Raw genomic sequence first — 26,721 nt, 5'->3', positions numbered from 1 at the left:
CTCAATGCACAGAACGTTAGGTTCCTAGAAAGCTTGTGAATGTGAGTTTGTCAAGTGAAATTATTATACATTGTATTCCCAAGCAATCTGTACACCATTTGAGATCTGACAGGGCCACTACTCATGTGGACCATGATTAACACTCGTGTCTGGAGACCTTGCTACAATCAATGATCATCCTTGTTAATATTATGCAATAATAATCACTGAAAACAATTCCTGTGGACTCGTGTCTCATTCTGCAGATTCTGAATAGGTGCTGTTCATTTTGATAAAGGCTTGTCTGTCATTGATACCTCACAGTAATAAAGTTCTTTGCAGCTTGTCATATGACAATATGCTATGATGTACATTGAAGTGCCTGTGATCTTCCCATGAAGGAAGGAGGCAGTCTACCAATGAACCGTATCCAAGAGCCAGCAGCTGGTTGGTTGAGAATTACCAGTCTTCACATTGATGACAGTGGTTTCTACATTTGCTCTGCAAGCAACTCATTGACATCAGTGTCCACCAGGGTGCAGCTGGTAGTCCAAGGTGAGTACAAGTCACTGACAAAGACCTCCTCCTTGCTTGGGAGCAGGTGATTTATTTGAAAAAAAACAACAACAACATAGTGTTCTTCATGAAGTGTTCATTCAGAAGATTGGTGACTAAATTCTACTTTGTAGATGATATTGAACATGGAAGATGAACAAAGGCAGGAACAGTGATGAGTGGGCAATGATGCACATTTTGGCTATTTTGAGAATTCTCAGCCTATGACATTAATTTCAGTCATCAATTAAATTTGAAACAGCATCAAGAAGAAACACTGGATATGGAATAGAAAAGAGTTATAGAATCTAAAGAGAAAACACTTCAAAGAGCCATATTGATCATATTTGAACTTCAAATGTGTGTGTGTCTCTTTACTGCCATTGGAATCTCACTAATTCATGTCTGTGTTTCAGCTAACATGTTGGTAGAATCATCATCAGAGGGATATTGGCATGACTACTGAATGCAGAACTTAATTAATCCCTTGAGTTAGTTATTTCCTTCAAACTATTTCTCTTTGAAAAACTGATGTATGTCTGTAACATCTTCAGTGCAGTTCCAGGCAGAGCAACTTTCTAGTTAGTCTTTCAGTAGTGTACATGTTGCTGCATAAAGAATGTTACATATTGCAGTAAGATATATACATTGTGACTGTCTTATTTGTAAGTGGAAAATATGGCTTTGTTGTTGATTATTTCAGTGGAACCAAACATAACTGTAGTGCCAGAAGACACCATTGTGGAGGAGGGGGAGACAGTCCTGCTGCAGTGTGCTGCTGATGGAGTGCCAGCTCCTGACATCACATGGACTACTCCATTACCCGATCTGGGTAAGACGTTTAATACAAAAAAAAATGTTTATGATGACACACTGCTGCTTATCTTCAATTTTATGTTAAAAAGCCATTTTCATACATGTCAGATGAACATGGTAATATCATTCAAATCTATCTCAAACTGAAATATACCCTTAAGTTCACCTGCTATGTCAAATCTTAATTGTCCTGTCACAATCGCACCTCGTTATTTTACGCTGAGCCTTGGTATATTGCAGTAGTTAGATAATTGTCACTGATTTGTAGTTTTTTACGGCTATACCCTCACTTTCCCTTTCTCATGTGACATTATCTTGCAGGTGTTGTCACGTCCTCTGATGGAGAGCGCTTTACAGTTGAGGTTCTCTCCAATGGTTCTCTTGTGGTACATGGTGTGGAAATAAGGCATGCAGGGACCTATGTCTGTTCAGCTGCTAACACAGTAACATCAACGTCAAGGAGAGCAAACCTTGTTGTACGAAGTAAGCTTCAGCAATTTCTTGTTGAAATTTTAGATACGTTTCAGTGTCAACATAATTTCCACAACAACATTTCTAGGTAAATTGTCATCGAGACACATTAAGGGAGGTCAGACTGGCAAGAGATCAATAAGTCTAAGATTGTGAAGTCTTTAGTCACACTAGTGTGCGTGCACAAGGAAGAAGAGAGAATACGCATTCTGATGACTAGTAATTATGACTTAACAATGGACACTAGCTGTACATTACAGTAGCCATGCGCTTCTGAGTCGCTGTCCGAAAACAGTGGACTGGTGGACTGGGTCATGTGACAAAGATGGCAAAGTTTCAGTTTCTAGTGGTCATACTGGCAAAAGATCAAGAAGTTTGGCGGAAATGGGGGAAACGTCCCTAGTTGGAGTGAGAAGTTTCGCTTGGAGTTTTGAGGGACATTTGCAGTCACACTAGCAAAACTCTGACATCTTAAAGATGACGATCATAATCTTCTCAATCTTTTGCATGTCTGACAGCGCCTATTGAGTATTTTCATTAAATATCATTTTGATGAGCTTATATTGTATGCATGGAATTATGCTATCATTTTTACTTATTTTCTTTCATTCATAGTTGCATAATGTATATACTTCCTTATTTCATGATAACTGGGTTGTTAATTGAGGCAGTACCCTGCATGGGATATCTTGAATTGGCAAATCTCAATACCCGCATACTGTATAACAAAACCCATCATCTATGTTTTCACGTTATTTGCATGCAAAACATGGAATAGATGAGGGATATGGAAGGAAAAGGGAAAGGAAAAACCTGTGCTTGAGCAATAGTACTTCTTAGACAAAGAAATTAGGAAAAGAGTCTTAACTTATCGTGTGTAGTGTGATATAGTCATTTCTGGAAATCTAGTCTGTAATGTACGCATCCTTCTAATTGCAGGCTGTGTAAAGAATTTAAAAAAAAATTACAAGTGTAATTGTGCATCCAAGATTGGCCATGTGGATTATATATCTTATGAACTTGAATCATGTACACGTGGTAAGTTAAGCTACATGTTTGTTCTGATTTCATCATGTGTTCAGAGGCCACATTGAGCTTTCTTCAAACACTCCTGAGAAAAAGGAACAAACACACTTCTTTGAAATCAAAAAGTTTATTTTTAAATGAAAGAAGTCCTGGTTAAGTCAGATCCAAATATTGTCACATACAGTATCACACTCACTGGTGTAATTCAGACTGGTGTAATGGGTCATTAAAGTATAAAAATAACATTTACTCTCCATCTTACTTATCAAAGGTTCTCCAGTGATTACCATGTCTCCCATGGATCAGACAGCTATAGAGGGCGACATTACTCGCTTCCAATGCCGAGCTGCAGCCACACCCACACCAGTCATATCCTGGCTCTTCAGGGGGCAGTCCCTTAGTACGGACTTCAAGTATGAGGTCCTTGGGAATGGTGATCTCCGCATCAATAATGTGGAGGAATCTCAAGAGGGGATGTACACTTGCAGTGCAGAAAATACCTTTGGGACGAAAACAGCATCAGCATACTTCACAGTATACGGTAGATCTTTTCCTTCAGTTATCTTTTTGTAGGATTTTTTTATCTGTCTCCTTTTTTGGAGCTCATGTCTTTTTATGTCTCAATCCTTAAAGGATATAAAAGATTTTTTGGTTGTCTGGCCATCCATCCATCCAACACCTCATTGTCACGATCTAAGAAACAGCTCAATAATTCTCTTTGTACCTGGCCCAGGTATGTTACATAAGATGGAGATGCACCACAGAGTTTGGGGAAAATACCTCAAAGTACAACCACAAAGGTCACAGAATTTTAATTGAAAAGGGTTGGTTTTTTTTTGTTTTTTGTTTTTTTTTTTCATTTTAATGTAATCTGGGAATATCCAGTGGTGATATAACTGTGAGAAGAAAAGAAATTAAAGGTTGGCAACAGTGTGAGTTTTCTACCATTAGTGTGATGAACATAAATTGGAAATTTATTTGCCTTAATCTGCAGAGATGGTCAGAGTTAATTTGTGTTTGATGGTCAAGATCAACAGGCCACAATTAAAAGAGCATATTCATGGTATGAATAGTGATTGCTTTAGAAGCAGACACATCCCAGTGGAATCAGACTCCAAATATAATGTTACACCAAAGTGATGTGGGTTGAAAAGGTCATTTACTGTATACGCTATAATTTTCGCGTACATAAATTTTCGCGAATTGCCGCTGTCACACATTTTCGCGAGTGGTTAAATTCGCGATTGGGGGACCAGAGAAAATATGAAGTGGCAAAGAAAGTGTGAATTTTCAACTTACTAGCAAATAAGAATGATGACTATACACTGCATGAAAAAAACTTACCAAACTCTGCGAACTAGTAAGTTAGAATTCAACATTTTTGAAGTGGTTAAGTCCATCGCGCTAGATTTCTGACGAGTGGTCCCCTTGCGATAATGGATTGGCTCTCTACAGTATTCGTAAGTAGACGTGGACGTGCGTAAGCCAGTATGGTCTGTTCGGTAAGCCGTGACATGGTATACTAGTACTGAAATGTTCGTATCATCAAGGCAAGGGATTCATTTTGGAAGGTAATATTTTCGCGTGTTGTTAATTTCGCGAATAGCTCCCGACTCGCGAAATTCGCGAAAATAAAACCCACGCGAAATATATAGCGTATACAGTACATCCGTGCATATTTATTCAGTTTAATTGATTCAGTAGTATCTATAAATTCGCTCTAAACAAAGGTTAGAATGTGTGTGGTTCATACAAAGTCAGTTGACATATAGTGAACAAGAAACAGTATTCAGGAAATATCTACTTTCTCTTTAAGTTTTACTGCATTCACACATAGATGTGGATAAGCATGTTCACACTCATATATCCATTGTATACAGAGAAGTGCCAAGTCTCCCTGTAAACTTCATTATCTCATCATATCTTGGCAAGAGAATATGCAAACCTCCCTGATTTCCACTAATTCCCTGATTGCTCTTCAGAACCTTTATGAATGTGATGTGTGTGAAGGGCAGCCCTCCCTGTGCAAACAAACATGCACTTTATTGCGACTGATGAACCAACTACCCTACATTGATGTAACTAAGCATGCACTGAATTGATCAGTGTTTTAGTAGTAGCGATGACAAAAGAAATCATGGGCATACATACTCGCGCAGGATTTGAACTGACAATCTCCTGATCTCCGGACGGATATCCTATCCACTAGAACACTGAACTTCCACCCAACAGCAAGTGCTGGTTCTAATCCTTGTAGTTTGCAACAGGTACTGTGTGTCATGGCTACTACATGTAAAAACACTGATCAATTCAGTGCATGCTTATTTACGTAGATGTTTTGAATTTGAAACATGCTCTTTTTATATCATGAAGATAAGCCATATGATATATTTTCTTCTAACAGTTCCACCACAGTTCATCATCCATCCCACAGACATCACAGTCATCCTAGGGTCAGAGGTCAGGCTGGACTGTCAGGCATCAGGAGACCCAACACCAACCATACAATGGCAGAAAGATGGCAACCCTCTTGTCCTTGGTATAAAGTCATTCTTTTCTTTGATAACAGTGTTTCTTACTGAAAGGTACACATTTCAGAATGCAATTGCAATGGAGATATCACCCCTTTTTACATGTGAACATTGTGAGTAGTGAACATTTTAGGTGCTGAGTGATGAAATGTTCCAGTTGGAAAGCTTAGATTACTGTGACTCTTGATATAATACTCTGACCAACTGAATTTGTCTTGTCTGAGTGGCATTTGGTTTAACTATGAAGATAAATATTAATGATCTACAGAAAGTAAATGTTCATCTTGGTCACGGTAGATATGAGGATCTGTTGTGACTATGTAGATGAGACAATAGACTGTGGCTGCAAGGACTGCGTCTCTAGGTAAGGCACTTTATCCTCATTGCCTAGTCCTTCAGAGGGGACTAAAGCTGTTGATCCCTTGGTTGTTTACTTACAGGCATTTGTTCTTTCTGAGCAGGCATTTAAATCAAATGACTTTGGGGAGTTAATTTTCTAATTATGACATCAACCCAAAATATAATTTTGTACCACTATGTGGCAATTCTCTGAATTTCTGCAGAAAATAACATAGAACTGTTGAGCAACTCCAGTGTGGTGATATCAGACCTGAGGGAAACCAACACAGGGGAGTACACCTGTCTTGTTTCCAACCAGGCTGGCTCCAAACTTGTCTCAGCCACTGTCTCAACCCCAGGTGAGTTCCATTATGGCAATCATGCCACAGAATACTAATAGGAGAGAAATAGTGGCTTGTATTTCAAAGACTGTAACAAATGCAACATGAGCAAACAAGGATATGGTAATCACTCTCTTGTCCTAAATCCAAATTTGCCTGCACCACAGCAATTATTTGCATTCTTGGGATCCAGCCAATACATCAGTTGGATCATGTTTTGCATGCAGGGTAATCTTTGACTTGTTCTAAGGTTTATACTCCATTGAATATGGGGCATAGTTGTCCATATCGTGATGAGATATTTCCATGTCAGACTCCAATGAGTTCATCTTGTAGCCAAGAAGATTGTGTTGTGTCCTTTAACCCCAATACTGTAAGTGCTTCCTCACGCCTGAATATTTCGAAATGAAGTTCCACAACTTTTTTTCTGTGGTCCTTCCTGCACGTTTTGAAACCAAATTTATGGTAATCGGACCTGTGGTGCGGGTGTCAGATTACCTTAATTGAACATATGTTGCTTTAATTGCTATTTCTACATATGACTGTGTATAAACCTAAGGACAAAATCAGAAACTTTTCCTTTATTTTGTAAATACTTTCTAGAAAGTATCATAACTTTGTCAAATAGTGTAAAACAAGTACCAAACACACACACACATACACACACCCTCTTGCACATAGACATATTATACACAGCCAAAAAAATTTAAAAAAATCAAAGAAATAGATAAGAAAATAGGAAAACAGTAAAATGCATAAGAAATAAAAGTCACAACCAATTTTTTTTTTTGAAGAATTGATAAGGAAGTTATAAAAGACATTTGTACCAAAAAATTGTTGTCTCTATAGCTTTATTCAATGAGAAATAACCAAAGCTATGATTTCTTGCATAAATTGGCATAAATTAATTCATATAAAATAAAAGAAAAGGACTTTTGTAGATTCAGCTATACAGCTTTGTAGCCCAGGTCGTCCTCAACCATCATGCAAAATTTTGAGGCAATTAGGGAGTCTATGCCCGAGATCTTGGGAGGCGCACTATGTGCCCCCTGTAAAAACAAGACTAAAAATACCGCGGGAGTGTTAGGGTGAAATTGATAAACCAGATTGTAGCCTACGTGATACTGCGGCTAGTCATAGTAGTTGTTACTGTCAGCAGTATTGATCAGTGTCATCATTACTACCTTCATCATCATCATTACTGTTCTACAGCTACAGGCACCCTCTACCAACATGAACATAACAGTACACTACTTATTATTTGAAGGACGAGAGGTTTACATGCACTTTGATCATCAAAACTATTCCAAGAACATCAACAAAGAGTGTGTTCTTATGGCTCATTTATCTACGCATGTTTTCTTGTATCAGATTTCCCCGAGTTTAGCATTTCACCATCCAACACGACGGGAAACGAAACTCATCCAGTCAGCATCTCATGTAGGGCAGCAGCCAGAGAGACGCCCACCATATCATGGTATCTGAGTGATGCAGCTGGTAGCCAAGGAGACCAGATTGGCCTAGGAACCAATCCACCTGCTACAAGGGGCCAGCTGAGCTATGTAGCAGTGTCAGGTGACCTGCAGTTCAGCCAGGTGGTGAAGAGAGATGAGGGCTGGTACCTGTGTGTAGCAGAAAACACAGCTGGCAGCATCAGTGGCTCTGCCTTCCTCTCTGTCAATGGTAAGATAGCAAGATCCACCCAACACATCCTGTTTTAAAAAAATATCTAAAAAATATTAACAATTGTGTTCATCTAAATTTCACAAATTTTGCTATAGCCAAGATTAATGAAATAAAAATGCATGCAAAAGTTCATATTTGCGCTATACACATTGAATACTAATGGCAATTCGTGAAAATTTCATGCCATGAAAAAGGTCATCAGCTCCATTTCATGAAAATTTTATGCTATAAATATTTCTTGCTTAACAGTAGATAGTCTTGTGAAAGAAGCACAAAATAAACAGTTGATGTATAACCAGCCACACACTGCAACTTGCAGAGAAAGTTTGCCTGCCATTATTGTGTTCCCTTCACATAGCCATGGCTTCTTTGAATTTTAGGGCAAAGATTTTTAACATAGCCAATTTGTACAAATGTAATGTTAGCTGGCACATAATTTTTTAGAAATCTATCGTTTTTTAATTCTAAATGCAGCATATATTTTCTTTCCATGATTAGCAAGTAAATCAAAAGAAAAAAATTAGGCAATAAACAGTGTACATTGTTTCTCTTCGATGGTTGTTCAGGCAGTCTGGTGTGTCATAATAGATTCCTCAGTGTGTAGTAATACAGACGGGGGTAGTCTGGCCCTACATACACTGATTGGCCATGTCCTCTCAACTGGAGTGCATGTTATATTCCTTATTTATGACTTGTATGTTTTACCAGTAATGTTAGAATTCCCAACAGGGTTATTTTATTTAAAGGTTTAACCCCATTTTAACTGGGCTATTTGAGACCGAGTTTTTACTGGGGGGTCAATTTGACCCCTCCTTCAGATCTTGGCCGCCGATCGCGGGATCGCCACAAAATTTTGCCTGAAGATAGAGCTGGATGTCAACTACAAGATTACATGGTCATACAATAGAAAAATATTGGCTTTATATTTTTAGTAAATTAATTATGCAAATTTATGCATGAATTCATATTTTCACCTATAACTCCATTAAAAAGACGGAAGGATTGCCAAATTATTGTGTCAGAGTTCCTCAAGACACATCCAACAATTTTCTTGTAAAAAAATAGCACAATCAAATTTAGTTGCTTTTGTTTTTGATTGTTTTGTTAATTTCTTATGTATTTTATTGTTTTTTGACCTTTTGTTTTCTTCTTTTTTTTTGCCAAAATTTGTTGCAGGCACTTTTTCAAGCTTATCTACAGTATAATTGATTAATTTCAATGGTTGAAAGTTGAAATAATCTAATTTATATCAATTTAACAAAAAAACACAATTTGCATTGGATTTGCACACGATATCATGAATTTGAGCTGTTTTCGGGTCGACATGCACAGGCAAAACATTATGTAACTTCAGAACGGTGTACCCAGACATCGCAAATTTGGTCTCAAAATATGCGGGAGACTTCAATGAAAAAAGTCATGAAATGACGCAGCAAAATCTTTGCGCGTTGCGGAATCGTAGCGTTAAATATCAAGGGGGGTCAATTTGACCCCCCCCCCCCCCCCAGTCAGAATAGGGTTAAACTCAAGCTTGAGCCAGAAAAGTCTAGCATAAGTCAAAAATATAAAACAAATCGTACAGTTTAAACTAAACCTTGTCCACATGTCATTTTGCTTGATTTCATACAACTACAAAATCAGAAGTAAAAAGTTATATTCATATTGACAATTTACACATGTCTGTGTGCTTTGAATACAATATCTTGAAGTCATCAATTGCAAGTAGTTCTAAATTCACTGAAGCGTGCCCTCTGTCTTCACTGTAGGAAGTGTCTTTAATGGCTTAGTCAAGACTTCAGTAGATGTGCCATAGAAACAAAAATATTGATGTACTTCATTTCCAGTTTCACCTCAAGCACTGACCAGTCTCGCTGAGTGACCAGTGTCAGGAAACTGACAGTGATAATATGCCTTGTGAATCTTACGTCACACATTACTTAAATCCATACTTACCAACTGTCCCTATTTAGAAGGGACAGTCCCTAATTCTGGCAATTGAAAGTGCCATCTTCTGACTTTTTTGTTCAGGTTTGTCCCACCTTATTTTACAAAATCTGTGTAGTAATGTATAGGAAATTCAAGAGACTAGTCTAATGTTGTAAAATAGATCACTTCAGTTTGTTGACTAGGTAGTAAGTAAACTTGATACTCAGTATTTCATAATGGGAAGTAAATACCAGTGAGATGAATGACTGGCAGGGTCATCAGATATCGCTGCACTTTTAGTTTGCATGATCGACATGATTAGTTACATGAAAATAACTCTTATACAACCTGCATCTAGCTGAAAACCATCTTTGCCACCACTCCGTTCCTGTGACTGCTTTGCGGGTAATGCTGCATTGTCATGAAAGGGAGCGATGTTCAAGGTGACATTTAAATTTGGTTACAGTTGTCAACCCTTGGAATAGCCCTTTATATCAACCTCTATTTATTACCAACTTGAGCAGCAAATTTCACACTTCTTTGGATGAGTTGTAGACAAATTCATAGTCTACTTAATATCCATGATAACATCAATATTGCATTTGTAGTTCATTTTCTATTTTGCTGATTGCTGTGTGGCGGTTTGGTCCTAGCACAACCACTGTTGATAGCGAAATGACAAATACTTCATAGTGAAGTATGATGTAAAGACTCAAAAAGAAAGAAAAATCCACTTCAAGAGTAGAGTGATACAGGGATATGAACCAGGAAAGAAGCACATTTTTATGCACAGTCAAATTCAACACAGACACACATATCCACACTCCACTACCAGGGGCTAAAAGACTAAAGGATTAACAAGTACAACATTGAGCATACACATAACTTGTACAGTGTTAGCTTACATGGCTGTCAGCTTGTTCCTGCATCAAATGTGCATTGAAAGGATCAGAGATACGTAGATCATGTGGAACTTTACTCCCACTTTCACTTCATGGACACCCAGGACATAGTTTGTATTTATAAAAAAAACAAAAATATGAGCCCCACCTCATCAACGCAAGTTTCATCAGGGAGAGTAGCAGTCTGATTATTAAAGCAAACAGAAACTTAATGGTCCATTTGAGTTTTTTTCAGTTTTTCCCTGAAGGCATTTTATGACTCTTGTGTGGATTGCCTGAGGCACACCTCTGAAGTATCAAATAAAGCCATACGTATGTTGTAGCATTGTTTTAATGCTTGAGAGCATGGATAATTAATTTCTTTCACATACCTTGAACTAACAAGACTGCTGACTCCTGCTTGCAGCTTTTAATCCTAGCCACACACGTGGCCTGGAGTCAAATATTTAACATACATTAAGGTAATCATGAATGATAGAAATGCATTAGGAACTGCCCAGCTATGCAATTTGCTGGAATGGAAAGTTGAATGAACAATACAAGAAAAATTTGAAATTGATTCTCGTCTTTGAAAATGGTTATGTGCAAATTATAAAATGGTTCTAATGTTAGTTCATCTCACAAAATTGGAAGGCTTACAGTGGTTCAAATGTGGATGTGACGGTCATAGCTTTGCTTCTACATATAGTTTTAGATATTTGGATCAATTACATATAAATATACAATAATGGCTATGGTGAGTGTTGTTCAATGTTAGCGATAAAGTTGTTCATTTGAGTTGAATGCAGCCTTTGAATTTTTCCAAATGTTCACATATATCACCAGTAGTTATTGATCACATGATTTTGCAATTCTCTCCGATGTCATACATGGCAGGTGAATATTATCAGAATGTTCTCATAGTGAATGAATACAGCAGGTTAATTGCATTGTCCCAGCATTTGTATTGAAGCTTACTCGCCTAATTTATGCCATGTCACAATGAGTCATTTACATTTTACTTGTTATTTTAGTCCCTCCACAGGCCACTGCTTACACCACCCCTGTGCAGACAGTGGAAGGATCAAGCCATGTCCTCCTTAGTTGCAGTTTCAGTGGTCAGCCAAAGCCAACAGTCAGTTGGTTCTTGCCAAGTGGACAATCATTGCCACGTGACCCACGGCTGTATAGTGAGACTGTGGCAGGAGACAGGGCCCTCCTGGCTGTCTACAATCCTATCGTTTCCAGTCATGATGGCCATTTTGTCTGTACTGCCTCTAACTTCCTTGGCACATCCAATGCCACAGTGCAGCTCATTGTGGAAGGTAAATGAAGGGAATAAAACCAACATATATCATATGTGAATGGAGGGAATGGAGCAATATTAGTACAACACATGAGCAAAGTTTGAGGAAAACCAGACAATCCATTCAAATGTTATGAAGTTGTGGTGTAGCCATGGCTGGATGAGGAACCTACAGCGCTTTGTGATGTGACAGAGGAAAAACGATGCAAAGAAAACATAGGGGAAATTCAACTATTTTCACATTTCTATCATAATGAAAGAGCACTTGACATTACCTTTTTCAGAAGGCAGGGGAATGATATTTCCCGTAACATTCACGTCAGGAACACCTCAAAGCAATGTATACTTGTAATTTAACAGAAAAAAAAAATTGTGTTCTACTACTAGTATTGCTGCCTTCACTCAATCCACATGTGCATATCATTGACTGAGAACCAGAAGGACATTTTTTTTTTGGGGGGGGGGGGGGGTGGAGGGGTACTGAATTATTGTTGTCACATTGTAGAGCTTCATCTCTACATTATGGTATCAATTCTGAATCTTCTACTTACTTTTGATTAAATGAGCTTTTATTTCATGCGAATCAATTGTTTGATTATTATTTACACTCAAATCTTAGAGCGCAATAACACCCTTCTTGATTCTCAGCTGATGATATCGTCGGCCTCATGCCAAAAGGGCACTAATAGTGTACAAAGTCTATGGTGTTAAGGCCCTTTTGGCATAAGGCACGACGATATTAAGTTTTCATTTTCCTTTTAACACACAGATTATTCAAATTCATGAATTTCTTCCGTCGAGATGTTTTCATTGCAACTGATTGACAAATTGCCCTACATCGACGTTTATCATGGCTACTACTAAACACTGATCAATTCAGTGCTTATTTACGTCGATGTAGGCCAATTTGTCAATCAGTTGCAATGAAAACATCTCGACGGAAGAAATTCATGAATTTGAATAACAAAGCAGTACCCGCTGCATGCTATAAGGATTAGAACCAACACTTGCTTTCGGGCGAAAGCTCGGTGGTCTAGTGGAGATGACGCCTGTCCGGTGATCAGGAGGTCGTAGGTTCGAATCCTGCTCGGGTATGTACGCCCATAATTTTTTATCATGGCTACTACTAAACACTGATCAATTCAGTGCTCATTTACGTCGATGTAGGGCAATTTGTCAATCAGTTGCACACAGATTATTTGTGTCACGCAAGTGTTCACTGTTAGTAGAAACCTAGGAGGCATTTCATGAAGCATTAGGCATTTCATGAAGCCTTTTGTCTGACATATTTGACAGACAAATTTGCTCTCAGCCAATCAGATGCGAGGACTTTAAAAGCTTATAACAGCTATTCAGAGAAATATCCGACCAAAACGCTTCATGAAATGCCCCACTGTTATAGTTAGACTTAGATATGCATCAGAATGCCCTGCAAAATGAAATGATTCACACAATGAAGTTCTTTGTACAGAGATCGTAAAGTCATTCATACCTGCTTGTTTTCATATTTGATGAAATTGCACATAAAGTTTACATCATGTACAGTGTAGGTTCTGTCACGCAATATGGTGGCACAAAGTATGGGAGAGATACCCCTGTTTCTGGATAAATAATTCTGAACACAGTGATGAAGAACTTATAATGAATGTACTCTTGCAGGTGTCCCCGCCATAACCTCAGTACAGGCCATACCATCAGACACAAGTGTCTCCCTGCAGTGTGATACAAAGGGTATGCCAGCACCAACTATTATCTGGAGGAGGGATGATACAGTCTTGCCAGATTCCTCGGTGCCGGACCATACTTTAACCCCAGAGGGCGCTCTTACCATCACCAATTTGGCTGCTGCCAGTTCCAGCGTGTATACCTGCACAGCTGTGAATAGCCATGGATCTATTTCAGGGACACTGCGAGGTAAGTCTTACATCAGTAGAAGTGTTCAACAGGCATGAGAGTAATAGACATTTTTGTCACAGCAGTAAAGGTGAAATTATGATCTTTCATTATTTACAGAAGACAAAGTAGAGCCTCAAGAAATATGTGACTAAGGTGTCATCCAACCTTAATTGACTGATTAGATTTTCAAGCTCACCAGAGCCAAAGCTTTGTGTCTGTTGTGCTGTGAGCACCAGCCATCATGCTTCATTCTTTGGCTCTTTTCAGTACAGTTTCACTTTACCTTCTTAAGTTACAGGTTCTCTGCTATGCATTCATGATTTATTCTCATATTGTGAGTTGAATAAAGCCCTGACATTTACATCCACTGATTTTCTCATCTGAAATTTGCATTAATTAAAGACAACACAAATGTGCTGTTGATGATAATCCAAGGTAGAAAATCACTGGGTTTTCTTCTGAAGATGGAAAATAGATATTTCTCATGCTTTCACTACCTCAATCATTTGTGGATTTTTGTGACATGTTGTAATTTACCATTAATTGCCCAGTATTATTCCCACAAAATATGTGGTATATACAGTTGTTTATCAGGCTCCTTCATTGAACACCATGACAGTTATGTAGACTGACTAATCAGTCCAGCTCTTTTTTCTTGGCATTCATGCAACTTTTATTCAAATTAGTGTTATTTCTCAGTTCTTAATGCCATGAATGGATTCCCTAGTGATGAGATGACAACCTTGTGGCTTCTTTCCCTGGCAATTGGATTGCATAGAACCTTTAAAGAAACAGTAAAAGAAGTAATAATGCCCAAATAAAAGCAGACTTCCATATGTGGCATGATCATTGTTTGAATATCAACAAAAAATGCAATTTTCATCCTGCTTACTTTGCTGCCTCAATGATTTCAGTTCCTAGTCAGATGTCAGTGCCATTCATCACTGGGATCGGACCTCGCAGCGTGCAACTCAGTCTAACCACTCCTCCTGCCAGTGGTGACCTGCCAATCACTGGCTTTGTTGTCCAATACCAGCTGCAGGGATCAGAGGAGTATTTATTTGGAGGAGAAACAAGTGAAAACGTAGTGGAAGTGAGTGGTCTTGAGCCACACACTGGCTACATGCTACGGAGTCAAGCTGTGAATGGATTGGGGATGGGTCCCTTTAGCCCCACTACCCGTCTTGTGTATACCTCGGAAGATGGTATGTATGCAAGCTGTATGCAGATTGAAATCCTAAACCTCACCCTCCATTATAGACAATTAATATATCAGTGATCTAATTTTGAGGACAAATTTCTAACACTACTGTGTTATCATTTACAGTAAGGGAAGAACATGTGAGGGAGACTTTGTGACTTTTCAACAAGTAGCAGCACTAATGCCTATTGATAGCTCCTTAAAGGGTTATAGAATCTAAAATTTGTACTAGCAAGTTGTAAAAAAGTAGATCCTTCTGTGATAAGCATCTTACATGTCAGTCTCCCATTTCAAAATAGCCATCATGTGCAGAACTTGGCACCGGTCCAACAGTCCAGACCGGTAAAAATCACTGTCGGGCAAGTAACTTTTCAGGAATGCTGGTCTGACGTGATTAGTAAAAAACAAAAACCCATCGGCGTCTAAATCTTACATTTTGTGCAATGCATCATGCTTGATGAGAGGGAAACTGCCAGGCAAAGGAATGATACACATTCCTTCACTCCTCACCAGGTCATAAACCACATGTAGATTACATGGGGCCCCCATCCCATGGAACAGCAGAAGGGAAACCATATGCTTAGAAGTCTTCCCCCCTCCCCCCTTTCGGACGTATGAGTTTTAGGTTCAGACCAGTGAAAATGGAAAAACTGGGTACCTACTGGTCCAACAGGGACTCATTGCACCAGTAGAAAAAATGGTTTAGTGTGCAGCCCTGGCATGCAGTTGATTAAAATGTGCAATTTCTGTGCTATTAAAGTTATTGTAGGTCTGAACAAAACGAGGTACATGTATTTTAAGCAGTGTTAGTGTCATTGACAAGTGTCTTGTAACAAAAATACACCAATCATGTTTGTTGGCTTTTCAAAGATACTTACACAGATAATGTTATGCAAGACCTCTTTAATGACATATTGGAGTAACATCTTTGTTTATAGTCACTCACCAAATTTTATGTTACATTATCACATGATATCTACTTTGAGATGCTGATAAGATATCTTTTCCTAATATTCATGATTTCTGTGTATTTTCATCACTTTATGTTAGTTTTCTTTGACATTGTCATTATGAGATCCTTAAGCTTTGGCAATTTCAAATCACTCATCAGAAATCCTGCGTTTTCTATAGATTCCTGTGTCTTTGTGTAAGTATTAATTTGTTCCTAATCAATGGCTTTGATTTGATTTATTCATTCATTCTCCGTATGGCAACATTTACATTTTTTTTTTTCAACATAATCAAACATAATGATATACAAATATGAAACTCATTATAGCTAGTTTCAACAATTTCAACAATTTTGATTACAAATGCATTTAAGACAACATTACGATACATGTGATACGAATTACCATATATACAGAACGGTCGCCAATAATAAGCTTCTGCAAAGAACATCACTGATCGTGCTGGTACTGTGTGATCAACATGTTCTTAACTGCTTTTTTGAATGAATATATGGACTTGATGTTACGTAATTCAGGGGGTAATTTTTTCCAAATATCTGGGCCAGTGTGTCTTAGGGATTTATGGGCTAAGAGTGTTTTGGGGTTACATAAGTGCACGTCTGTTGCTTGCCTTGTTGGATACGAATGAACTTCTGCATTGAAATGGAACATATTTTCAAATGAACGCGGTAATGAATTAGTATTGAAACGGAACATGAAGAGCGCGTTTTGCAAAATATGAATATCTTTTACCTTTAATGTCTTAAGAGAGAAAAAAAGAGGATCTGTGTGATCATAATAACCAGCATTTGCACATATACGAATAGCTTTCTTTTGCAATTTTAATATGGTATCATTGGTATACATCGAATTTGCCCATATGATGTTACAATAAGAAATGTACGGTAAAACCAGTGTGTTATAAAGCATGATTAAGATATCCAGAGGCAAATAATGTTTCAGTTTGCATAATGATGCAGCCAGTTGTTGAGTTCTTATTGCTTTGCATCACAGAGTTGATTGAGAAGAAGGGAACATGCTTTATTTTCATTTCTTAATTGAATCCTAAGCATTATTAGCAGCTATATATGACAGATTGACATTGACATAATCCCATAATAACTTTGCCTCTAATGTTGTAAATTATCTATGACAGCACCATCCAGCCCAAGGAAGGTAGAGGCAGTGGCATCAGGAAATCTAGTGACTGTCAGCTGGACTGTTCCTACCTCACTCAATGGAGACCCAGGTAGCATATTCCCTACTTGTCATGTTTTATGATAAAGGCCATTGCAATTCAAGTCCATATTTTATAGCAACAACTGCTAATCTGCAAACAAGTGAAGTCAACAATTGTAGCCATGAATAACTTGTGGTCAACTGGACAGATGTCATTACAAATTTATAGACTTGAATTTAATGTCAGTAATATCCTTGAAAGTAACCTTATGGTGTCATTCTTGGAGATAAAAGGAGCAAGAATATAAATGAAGCTGAATGTTTACTTTTTCATGCAATAGTTTTGTAGGATTTTTTAAAGAAGCGACAGCTATTGTAACCTTTTCTAAATTACTTCTCAGGACACCCATATGCTAATCAAGTGACAGCAATATGTAATGCAAATAATGTATTATGAACATAGTGTCATATTACAAGTAACATCTTGCCTGTCTTTTTTTATTTCATACTATCCATCAATGCATCATCATTCATTGCTCTGTGCAGTTTGAGATGAAAAGTATATTTTATGAGGTAAAAAAGATTCTTTATCTTAATGCTGTAAAATGTGAATTAACATACATGAACTCTACATATACAAATTACTGTGTATGTGTGAGCTTATGTTATGTTTCAGAATGTATATTAGCTTTGTCTTCACTGTACTCATACTGTCAGTGTCTGTTCCCTTGTTCCTCTCTCTCCCTGCACACAGATAACATCATTTACGAGGTTTTGTTCTATCCTCTTGATGCTCCGTCTGAAACTGGGACTGTAGTAATATCTCATAGTGCAGAACAGCTCAGCGCCATTCTTACAGACCTGCAATATACCTCTGACTATGAGGTCAAAGTTCGTGCTGGAAATAGGCAATTGCAAGACTTCAGCTCCTACAGTACAATCCTTGTCAGGACTGGAACTCAAGGTAGTCCATCCACTTTCTGCTTCTGAGTTGGTTTGTTGTGCAGATTTACGCAAATAGTTATATGCACGTATATGTGTATGATGTGCAGGTCCTTCCATTAGTTCTGTTCTTGAAAGTTGAGTGAATTCAATGTCATATCTCTCAGCTGACACATTATCCACGGAATAAAATATGTCGATGATTTCCTTGTGTGTACATGCATTTGAAAACATCAACTTTCTTCCTCTCACAGTTGCTGCAGGATTACCCTTATATATATTACATAGTTATGTTATGTATCAGGAGTAAAACACATATTGTAGCATAACACAAGTTCGAATTCAGACATTGTTTGTGTATTAGGGATATAGGTCAGTATTCTTTGATGACTGTTTCCCTGCTCTGTGTCCTTCACTCCTCTCTACAGCTCCCCAGGAAGCAGTGCAAGAGTTTCATGCAGTAGCTAATAGTTCTTCATCTCTCTGGCTGACATGGAAGGTATTAGTGGTTTCAGTATTCACTCCAACATTTCTGTATAAATAGATAATCTGATCTGACTGAAGGAGTATTTGCATGTAACTGTAGTCAGATATATGTAGTTATGCTAATTTCTTGAATTATCTTCATATACCCAACTTCTGAGATTACATTTTGTTGTACCACAAATATGTAGAATGGAGTCAAAAGGGGCCTGAGCTTTCGATCCTAGCAGAATCTTTGTCAGAGGCAAAATGACAAACAGGCAGGGAAAGCAATCACATGTAAGGACTTCGCACAACAAGAACAGTCAGGGACAGGCTAGGGACACAGAACAAAGAAAACAAAAGGAGAGGGTAGGAGGTCATAGGCAAGGAGCCCAACAGGTAAAGGGAGGGGGATGAGAGCTGGAGGGTGGACAGACAAAAGGCAGAGGAGGGTCAGTGATGATCCTTAGGACCATGGACGCAACCAATATGTACTGTGCAAATCTGTCAAATCAACACTTGGCCTACATGTACATGTAAATGTATCATGTTTTGATGTTAAGTGTGAATGAGAGAGCGTATTTCTTCAATCTTCTTTCTGATCTTCTTAATCTCAAAATGTTGAGCATGTGACTACCTATTAATCAATCAATGTTGGATGCATATTTCTTCTTTGCTGGTTGTCCATCCAATTAATGTCAACTCATCTGGATGGTGGCCATTCCAAGTGCCCATATGGCCATCAAATGCATAGCAATGTCATGTTCTGACTTACATCAGCTCTTACAAGGCTCTTATGAAGTGAGCGTGACATTAGGCTGAGTAGAAAAATAAAGTCGTTTCTCGTCCAGATTTTTGTAGAGTGGTGATGCACGATGTCCTTTAAAACTACAGTACTCTCCTCTCAATCGGGTACCGCTTAATTGGGTACCGCTTAATCGGGTACCCCGCTCAGTTGACTTTCAAGCTGAAAAACCAGTTCCGATATATTTACTGGATAATTGGGTAGGCATTCCTTTTAAATGGGTAGGAATTTTCCATATTAAGCTGATCTTTTTCCATAGTTTCCTGCAGAAAGCCTGTAAAATTTGTGTACACATAAATTATGAAAAAACTCTAAGGTGCTGAAAGTTGATAGAGAGCTTGCATTGATGTTTTAACATGTTAGATGTGCAATGTACGACCGATCTCACTAGTACAAGTAGACGCATTTATGCATGCAGAGTACGAACCCTTGCACGAGCACCACACACATTACCAACACACACACTGTAACGCACTTGTCACTATACATATACCTTCATGTTTAGCTAGCTCTCGAGAAAAACGAATAAACTAATTCCATTGTGACTTTAACCTTTCCTCAGAACTTTAATTGGAAACACATGGGGACACAGCAGATTTCATTGCAGCATTTGGCTGCAAATGTATAATAGGAATGTAGCTTCAAATGACACATGTTTAGAAGCGTACATGTATGTTGATGAAGACATGGAGCAGCATGCATATTGTTTGTAAAATATGCAGTAGACACTATTATTAAAAGGCTGTTGTGTGACATAGATGAGCTGTGCTGTTTAAAAGTTACATACCATTCTGTGTGTCTGATGCAGTGTGTGATTAGTATGTGCATTGTGAATTAATCAATATGCTTTCTGGTTAATCAAGTTACTCCACTTAATCAGGGAAAATTTGCTCTGCCAGACACTACCTGATTAAGCAGAGAGTACCGTACTTGATATCTTACTATTTTTCTGATCTGAGGCCGCTGCATATACTGTACATCGGCAATTGCAAGCTAGCACCAGGAGCTAGTGTAGTATGGTACTGCCTTGTATTATAATGATTTTGCAGTCATGCACAGACTAACCCTGAAAATATCACAAACTGGAATACTTGTATCTTAGTCTACAATATACAAAGTTAGGTAAAATTTGAATATTTGCCATTAATTTTGGCACTTTATACATTTAAATGTATTGCAGAATGACTTCATAGCACTGACTGTATATGTGTATATCATATCCGCATAATGATGGCTGCGCTACAGGTATGCCATGTGTGTATCTCATACACACCGTGACCAGCTGCTTGCAATCAGTTTACAGATATCCCCACAGTGCTACCCAGTTAATATGTGGCAGAGAATGAGTTAGGGCTCATTACGCATTTTGAGTCGGATCTTCCTTTAGCTCCTTTTCATTTGTTTTAGTTAAACTGTAGCAGAGGCATATGTCTTGCAAATTGATCACAGCTCTGATGAGCCCAAGACCTCTCAGTTCCCTGGTTTTATTTTTGTTTTGGGATGCTTCATTTTGCAGCCAACAGAAGACCCTACCTTTGAAGCCTACTTGATCTTCTTTCGTGAGCTGAATTCCTCTGACATGACACCAGACGTAGTCCTGACAGCCCAGGCAGCAGCATCCTATCTCATTGTGGGTCTGGAGGCAGCAGTGCCGTATGTAGTCCACATGGCCTACCAGAATGCAGGTGGTCTTAGTCCCTTCACTCCAGAGGTCATTGTTTCCACTCAGGCAGGTGAGGCTCTTGTCAGCTTTTTCAGGTCGAAAGGGAAACACATCATTGCAGTTTGAAATTTGCTTTCTACCTTTGCTCCAATGAAGTCCCCAGATGGAATTTTGAAAGTAGACCTGAATTATAATAGATTCTCAGCTACATAAAGTAAATCATGGGAGCATGAGCATGCAGCAATGCAGCTTATGAGAAAAGGAGGCTTTAGAGTTAAAGGTCTGTTTGAGTACAGTAAATCACCCTCTATTATGAGTGGGACAAAAAGGGGATTTAATACTCCATGACAGGTGCTGCAAAGGAAATATCAAATTAACATAAAACTTGGTACACCCTCCGGCAACGTTCTATTCATTTGTATGTGAAAGTATTATAGCTACTTGTGAACAGCTTTTTATACTTTTGTAATGTTACAGTTCTATACATATATTTCCACATCCCTCATGGGTGGAACGCAGAAAAAGCCAACTTGAGACCCCCCCCCCCCCCCCCCAAAAAAAAAAAAAAAAAAAAAAATGCTCTGCAGACTGAGAAACACTAGTTACACTAAAACTTAATAACTAGTAATGTTATGATTGACTTAACCCTTCCAAAATTGTAATACATGTAGATATTGAAAAGGGGAAGTTCTGTCAAATAGGTTCCATGACACTTGCTCCTGCGACAACTGCTTCCATGAAATATCTGCAAGCAGTTAAAGCCAAAAGTAAATTCTTCTCACAAACATAACACCTACCCTAATCATAATCCTCAAGTCAAACTAAACCTAAAACCATATCACAACCCTAATCCTAAGTCCTTTGAGGAAATAAGACCAGACCAGTTGTCACAGGAGCAAATATTGTGTCACCATCAGAACACACTTGAGCTCAAAATCATCCTAGCTGACCAAAAAATCATGATTTCAGACCCAATAGAAAACCAACCCATGCAACTTGATGCAGGGTGGCATATACCATGACCAAGAGTTGAGCAAAGAATGATGTTTTCTCTAATTCCTTTCAAATCACTTTGAATTCAAGCCTGTTCAACATGCCTAATTTTTTAATGACAATTATGGCCTTTAGGAGAAAGACAACAATATGAACTAATGATGTATGTAAAGGAAGTCTCCATTGTTTGTCAGTATGATACACTAAACCTTTTTTTTTCCTTGAAATTACTATGAAGAGCCTGCAGCAGGGGGAAATCAAGCAAGGAGAGTCAATGGTGGGATAGTGGCTGCCATCGTCATTGCCATTCTAGCAATCATCCTTATTATCGCCCTTGTTGCTGTTGGTTGCCATTGGAAACGAAAGAATGAGGAATGGTCAGGCCAGAGTCACTTCAATGTAGACTCTCTGTGGATCAATAGACGGTGAGTGTCTGTAGGACGGGAAGTCCCATCTGTTTGAAAGAGAGAGATGTGTGAGGGCAGTGTAGAATGCTCTTCAATGCAAAACTATTGCACGACATCGACTCTCTCATCTTTCAGCAATAGCTTACGATTATTAAATTGATGGGCAATACATCACATAATCCACTCTGCACACAATATACATCAAATCCACTTTGCTGAACTAGGCTGTCAGTCACATTTGAGTCGTTCCATCCCTGTTAGAAGTCATGTATTTTTGTGAATTGCTGTTAAAAGTGATGTAAAAAAGATAATGCATAGGAGTACATGAACAGTCTGAGCTTATTAGTCCAAGTGTGTGCAAGGTATTATGTGATGTGAAGGACTATGTATTGAACTTTGTTTGATATACCTAATTTCTAATTCGCTTTAACCTGGACAGTCACTCTATCAGGACAAAGGTCTTACTTCCAAGTCATCCCAATAGTTAGATTTAGGTTTAATTTATTAGATACAAAGCAACATTTTAAGTTTTAACAAACATAAAACATACACTCAAAGTGAACCTGTATAAGATAATCTAAAGTGACATCAAAGTTTAGTGCTTGTAAATATGATACACGATTTACTATGCATATAAACACAAGCTTGTCAAAATCTGTGGGTTTGTTTGTAGTAAGACCCAACAAAGTTGATATGCCATGTTCATGTTAACTGTCCTCCAGCCAAGAGCAATATATATTTGTTTACTAGTACAATGATACAGTGCAACTTCATATTTTATCATTTACAGACAATGCATAGACCTATTAATCTTTGCAGATTGCACTGTACCCATTTACTGATTACATGTTAAAGGGATGGTCAGTATTGGTGGAGATGAAAATTGGGCTTTTAAATTTTTGCGAGATACCAAGAAAACACTTATGATATAGTACAGAGCATATACCATTTTAAGAGGAATTCATGTAAGTTTATTTGATGAAAATCGGGTTTGGAATGACTGAAATATCCAAAAACAAGGTAAAACAAAGTGATCGTAATAAAGTGTGGGTCCCACACTTATTAGAATCACTCTTTTTTGGATATCTCAGCCATTTCAAAACCAATTTTCATCAAATAAACATTGAATTCCTCATAGAATTACATGCTCTTTCATATTTCATAAGAGGTTTCTCATTATCTCACCAAAAATTGTTAGAAACTTGAAATTAGGTCTCAACCAAAACTGTACGATCCCTTTAAGGAAAAGCCCAACTTCCCAGTTTTGCTTGTATGCCTGAAGAAATCTTTACCTTCAGTCAACTGCTAAGATCTGTATTGGGATCCATGCTTTTTTCCGATCTATATTCATGTTATTATGAATTCATCTTCTCTACTTATCTTTACAGATCATACAAACATTTTTTATTCCCTTCAAAATGGTAGAACTGTTTTCACTACATAAAATTCAGAAATATTTAGGTTATAATTCTTCTTATATCAATTACTGTATTTGTGTTTATACATAGCCAACTGCGGACAAGAGAAGTACTGAATTCTTAGGCTTTACTATTGAGTCAAATTTGTCATGAAATGATATTCACTCCCATCACTCAAAAAAGGGCCCCAAACTTAACATACACAAGGACATAAATACCAAAGACATATTCATTATCACATACACATGACTCACCTACACACAAAGTCTTTACATTTTTGCACTATGCACCACAGCACTTTTTTTTTTCTCCTTATTTTTTTTCTCCATTCAGGGAGTGGTGACTCGAATATCTCTTTAATTTGTTGTACTATATGACAGCTATTCTTGACTCCATTATCCTCATCAAGTGCTTGCTTTTGATGATAGCCGCCCACATAATTTGTTATATCTAAAGTTGCTTAATTTGTCTTTTCAATGGCAGGTACATGTAATTCTTACGTTTGAATATGCATAAAATGACATCTGCTCCTCCTCCTGTTGTATTAATATGGAATAATGTACATTTTAGAAGATCACTTGCTCTATAAGCTGTTATTTTCATGTACAGATATTTTCATAAATGAGGAGGTCACAGACATTTTCGCGAGATGCTGTTTTCATGAATTGACACCAAGGCTATAATAAGTGCTTTATTACCCTAGTGCGTGGCAACATTTCTGCGTGTGGTGAGAAATTTGTGGTCCAACAGTGATTTACAAAATTCACGAAAATTAAGCCCACGCAAAAATAACAGCTTATACAGTACCCGCTTCAGTTGTTAGATCCAAGCAGTATTTGTTAACTTTGTTCAATTTACGCTGTGTTGAATTTGTTTGAAAAAGAGATGCAGAAATAGAATTAATCAATATATCAGTCAGTACTTATTGTAGCTCTCCATATAGATATACGTGTACCTTTTGGCACATGAAAGGTTAATGATGTGCTGGTATACATAATTTTGATTAATTTTCTCAGTATTATAAGACAGCTAATTTCCTTCCTTTCAGGTCTTGTCATCTCTCTCTGATTTCTGGTTGATACTTTTCATGTGGTGATGTGGGTACTGAGCTTTGTCTTTTACTTTCCATTTCTTTTGTTTTGAATCCCTCTTTCCATGCTTGGCTAATCAATTACAAAATGTTGCTTTGCTCCCCATCTTGTTTACGATTCCATTTATGAGCTCTCCTAACTTCATCACAAACATCAAACCATTTTCCTGTTGAACTCTAAAATATTGTATCATAATATATGTAAATTTGAATATGAACTCATCTGTGCCTGTTCCATTGCATTCTGTACTTTGATACCATTTTTTTTCCATGTTATTCATCTCTCACACACACGTGCTAACCCTTCTTTCTCATATGTAACATATTTCACCTACACTTGTCAAAATGTGTTTACTCCTTTGGTATCATCATGTTGCCTGTGGCAAATGCTTGGCTTTGTTTTTTTTTTTTCTACATTAACCATTTTTCAATCAATTTTTTTGAGGCACAAATATCTCTTACATGTTGAATCATTTACAAATTTGCTAACATTCCCTTTATCTGCCACCATTTTGATCTGCTATAAAAATAATCTTGAATGCTTTTTGCTCATACTTTGTTCTGAAAAAATAAAAAATATTGTGCATGTAAAACATGCTAATGTTATGATATGGCATCCACCTGCATCACATGATATTTTCCCCCTTTTTGCAAATGTGCATGGAACCCATTACCATACTAATGTCAGATTTTCATATGGTGATTCCATTTCTGTGGACTCCACCGTGGATGACAGCGGGGGCTCTCAAAAGGGTGTGTATGACCTGTCCATTGTGAATGAGAACTTTGCTCCAGACGAAACTGGGCTGTCATCAGATTCAGCATATGATCTTGGTGGGCGGGATGGAGTGGGAGAAGAAAGAGCAGGTTCAACAGAAGTGTCCCCAAGATCAGAGGCATCAGATGGGGACAAGAAGAAGAAGAGGAGAAAGTGGCGGGGGCTGTCTGATGTTATCTACAAAAAGTGAGTATGTGATGGCTATCCACATTCGGCTCAGCTGATTCAAGAGCTCAAGGTAGCTTTTATGTAGTCTTATGTTGTCTATTGTGCATCATGCCTATCTATTATGCATAGACTTGCAGCACATTTCTCTTCTTCATGAAAACCCATGGTCAGGAGAAAATAATGTTACCATGTGTCAGAAAATTTGCTGAAATGCTGGCTTCATTGTGTAAGAGACTTAAAGCTGTACTTCAGCTATCTGAAAAAAAAATATATAAAAATGTTCTTGAGATGTAGATTTCTTCTTGTGAGCATAATCCCCACATTGAAATGATTATTGGGTATCAAGAAATAAAGTTCTGAAGACATATTAAAGAGCAATGCTTTAATATGTTTATAAGTGCCTCAATGCACCACAACTCAGTAGACAGAGTGCTACATCAAATATCAACTATTGTCATAAATCTTCATTAAATAATTTGCAATTAAGAGTTAACCATCTGACGTGAAGGGATGGCTTTGTAGAGCCCACTGATGAAGTAGGATCGTGTCATCCTTCTGTAGCATACAGCCAAAGACTACTCTCACTCTCGAGCAATAATCAGGGTTCACACTATATGACCATGCATCGCAAAACCAACAAAAAGTCACACACCCTAATTTTATGTGATGACCAAAACAGGTGATATGGGTCCACCTAGTCAATGTTTACTTTTTATTTATTTCTGAAAGAGCAATCCTTTGTCTACTTAATTCTAAAGTGTGGGTTCACACAATGAAGTGAAAACTGTGTTTTTAGCAGTTTCGTTCGAGCACATTTTAGCAGAATAGTATGATTTAGGTGTGTCTTAAGGGCATATCTTCAAAACCCTTTACACACTCTACATTTTCATGTCTAATAACTTCCTATGA

General features: G+C 37.8%; 1 protein-coding gene across 1 annotated transcript in view; it reads left to right on the top strand.

The window, feature by feature from the left end:
- Nucleotides 1-380: 380 nt before the first annotated feature.
- The window catches only part of LOC139714896 (contactin-3-like), a gene marked incomplete at its 5' end in the record, with an annotated part of 38,446 nt that continues 12,105 nt past the window's right edge, over nucleotides 381-26,721 (top strand). Inside the window, 16 exons of the mRNA XM_071626542.1 lie at nucleotides 381-534; nucleotides 1,238-1,366; nucleotides 1,672-1,833; nucleotides 3,119-3,388; nucleotides 5,252-5,386; nucleotides 5,942-6,076; nucleotides 7,430-7,741; nucleotides 11,586-11,876; nucleotides 13,517-13,771; nucleotides 14,668-14,958; nucleotides 17,061-17,153; nucleotides 17,838-18,047; nucleotides 18,454-18,524; nucleotides 20,812-21,028; nucleotides 22,190-22,376; nucleotides 25,555-25,830. Of these exons, the coding sequence (XP_071482643.1) occupies nucleotides 381-534; nucleotides 1,238-1,366; nucleotides 1,672-1,833; nucleotides 3,119-3,388; nucleotides 5,252-5,386; nucleotides 5,942-6,076; nucleotides 7,430-7,741; nucleotides 11,586-11,876; nucleotides 13,517-13,771; nucleotides 14,668-14,958; nucleotides 17,061-17,153; nucleotides 17,838-18,047; nucleotides 18,454-18,524; nucleotides 20,812-21,028; nucleotides 22,190-22,376; nucleotides 25,555-25,830 (3,188 nt within the window). The remainder of the gene's footprint in view (nucleotides 535-1,237; nucleotides 1,367-1,671; nucleotides 1,834-3,118; nucleotides 3,389-5,251; nucleotides 5,387-5,941; nucleotides 6,077-7,429; nucleotides 7,742-11,585; nucleotides 11,877-13,516; nucleotides 13,772-14,667; nucleotides 14,959-17,060; nucleotides 17,154-17,837; nucleotides 18,048-18,453; nucleotides 18,525-20,811; nucleotides 21,029-22,189; nucleotides 22,377-25,554; nucleotides 25,831-26,721) is intronic.

Source organism: Diadema antillarum, unplaced genomic scaffold, assembly GCF_040938485.1.
Source record: "Diadema antillarum isolate AM-2024a unplaced genomic scaffold, OU_Dant_1.0 seq00002507_RagTag, whole genome shotgun sequence".
Lineage (NCBI taxonomy): Eukaryota > Metazoa > Echinodermata > Echinoidea > Diadematoida > Diadematidae > Diadema > Diadema antillarum.
This window is presented reverse-complemented; position numbering and strand designations above follow the sequence as displayed.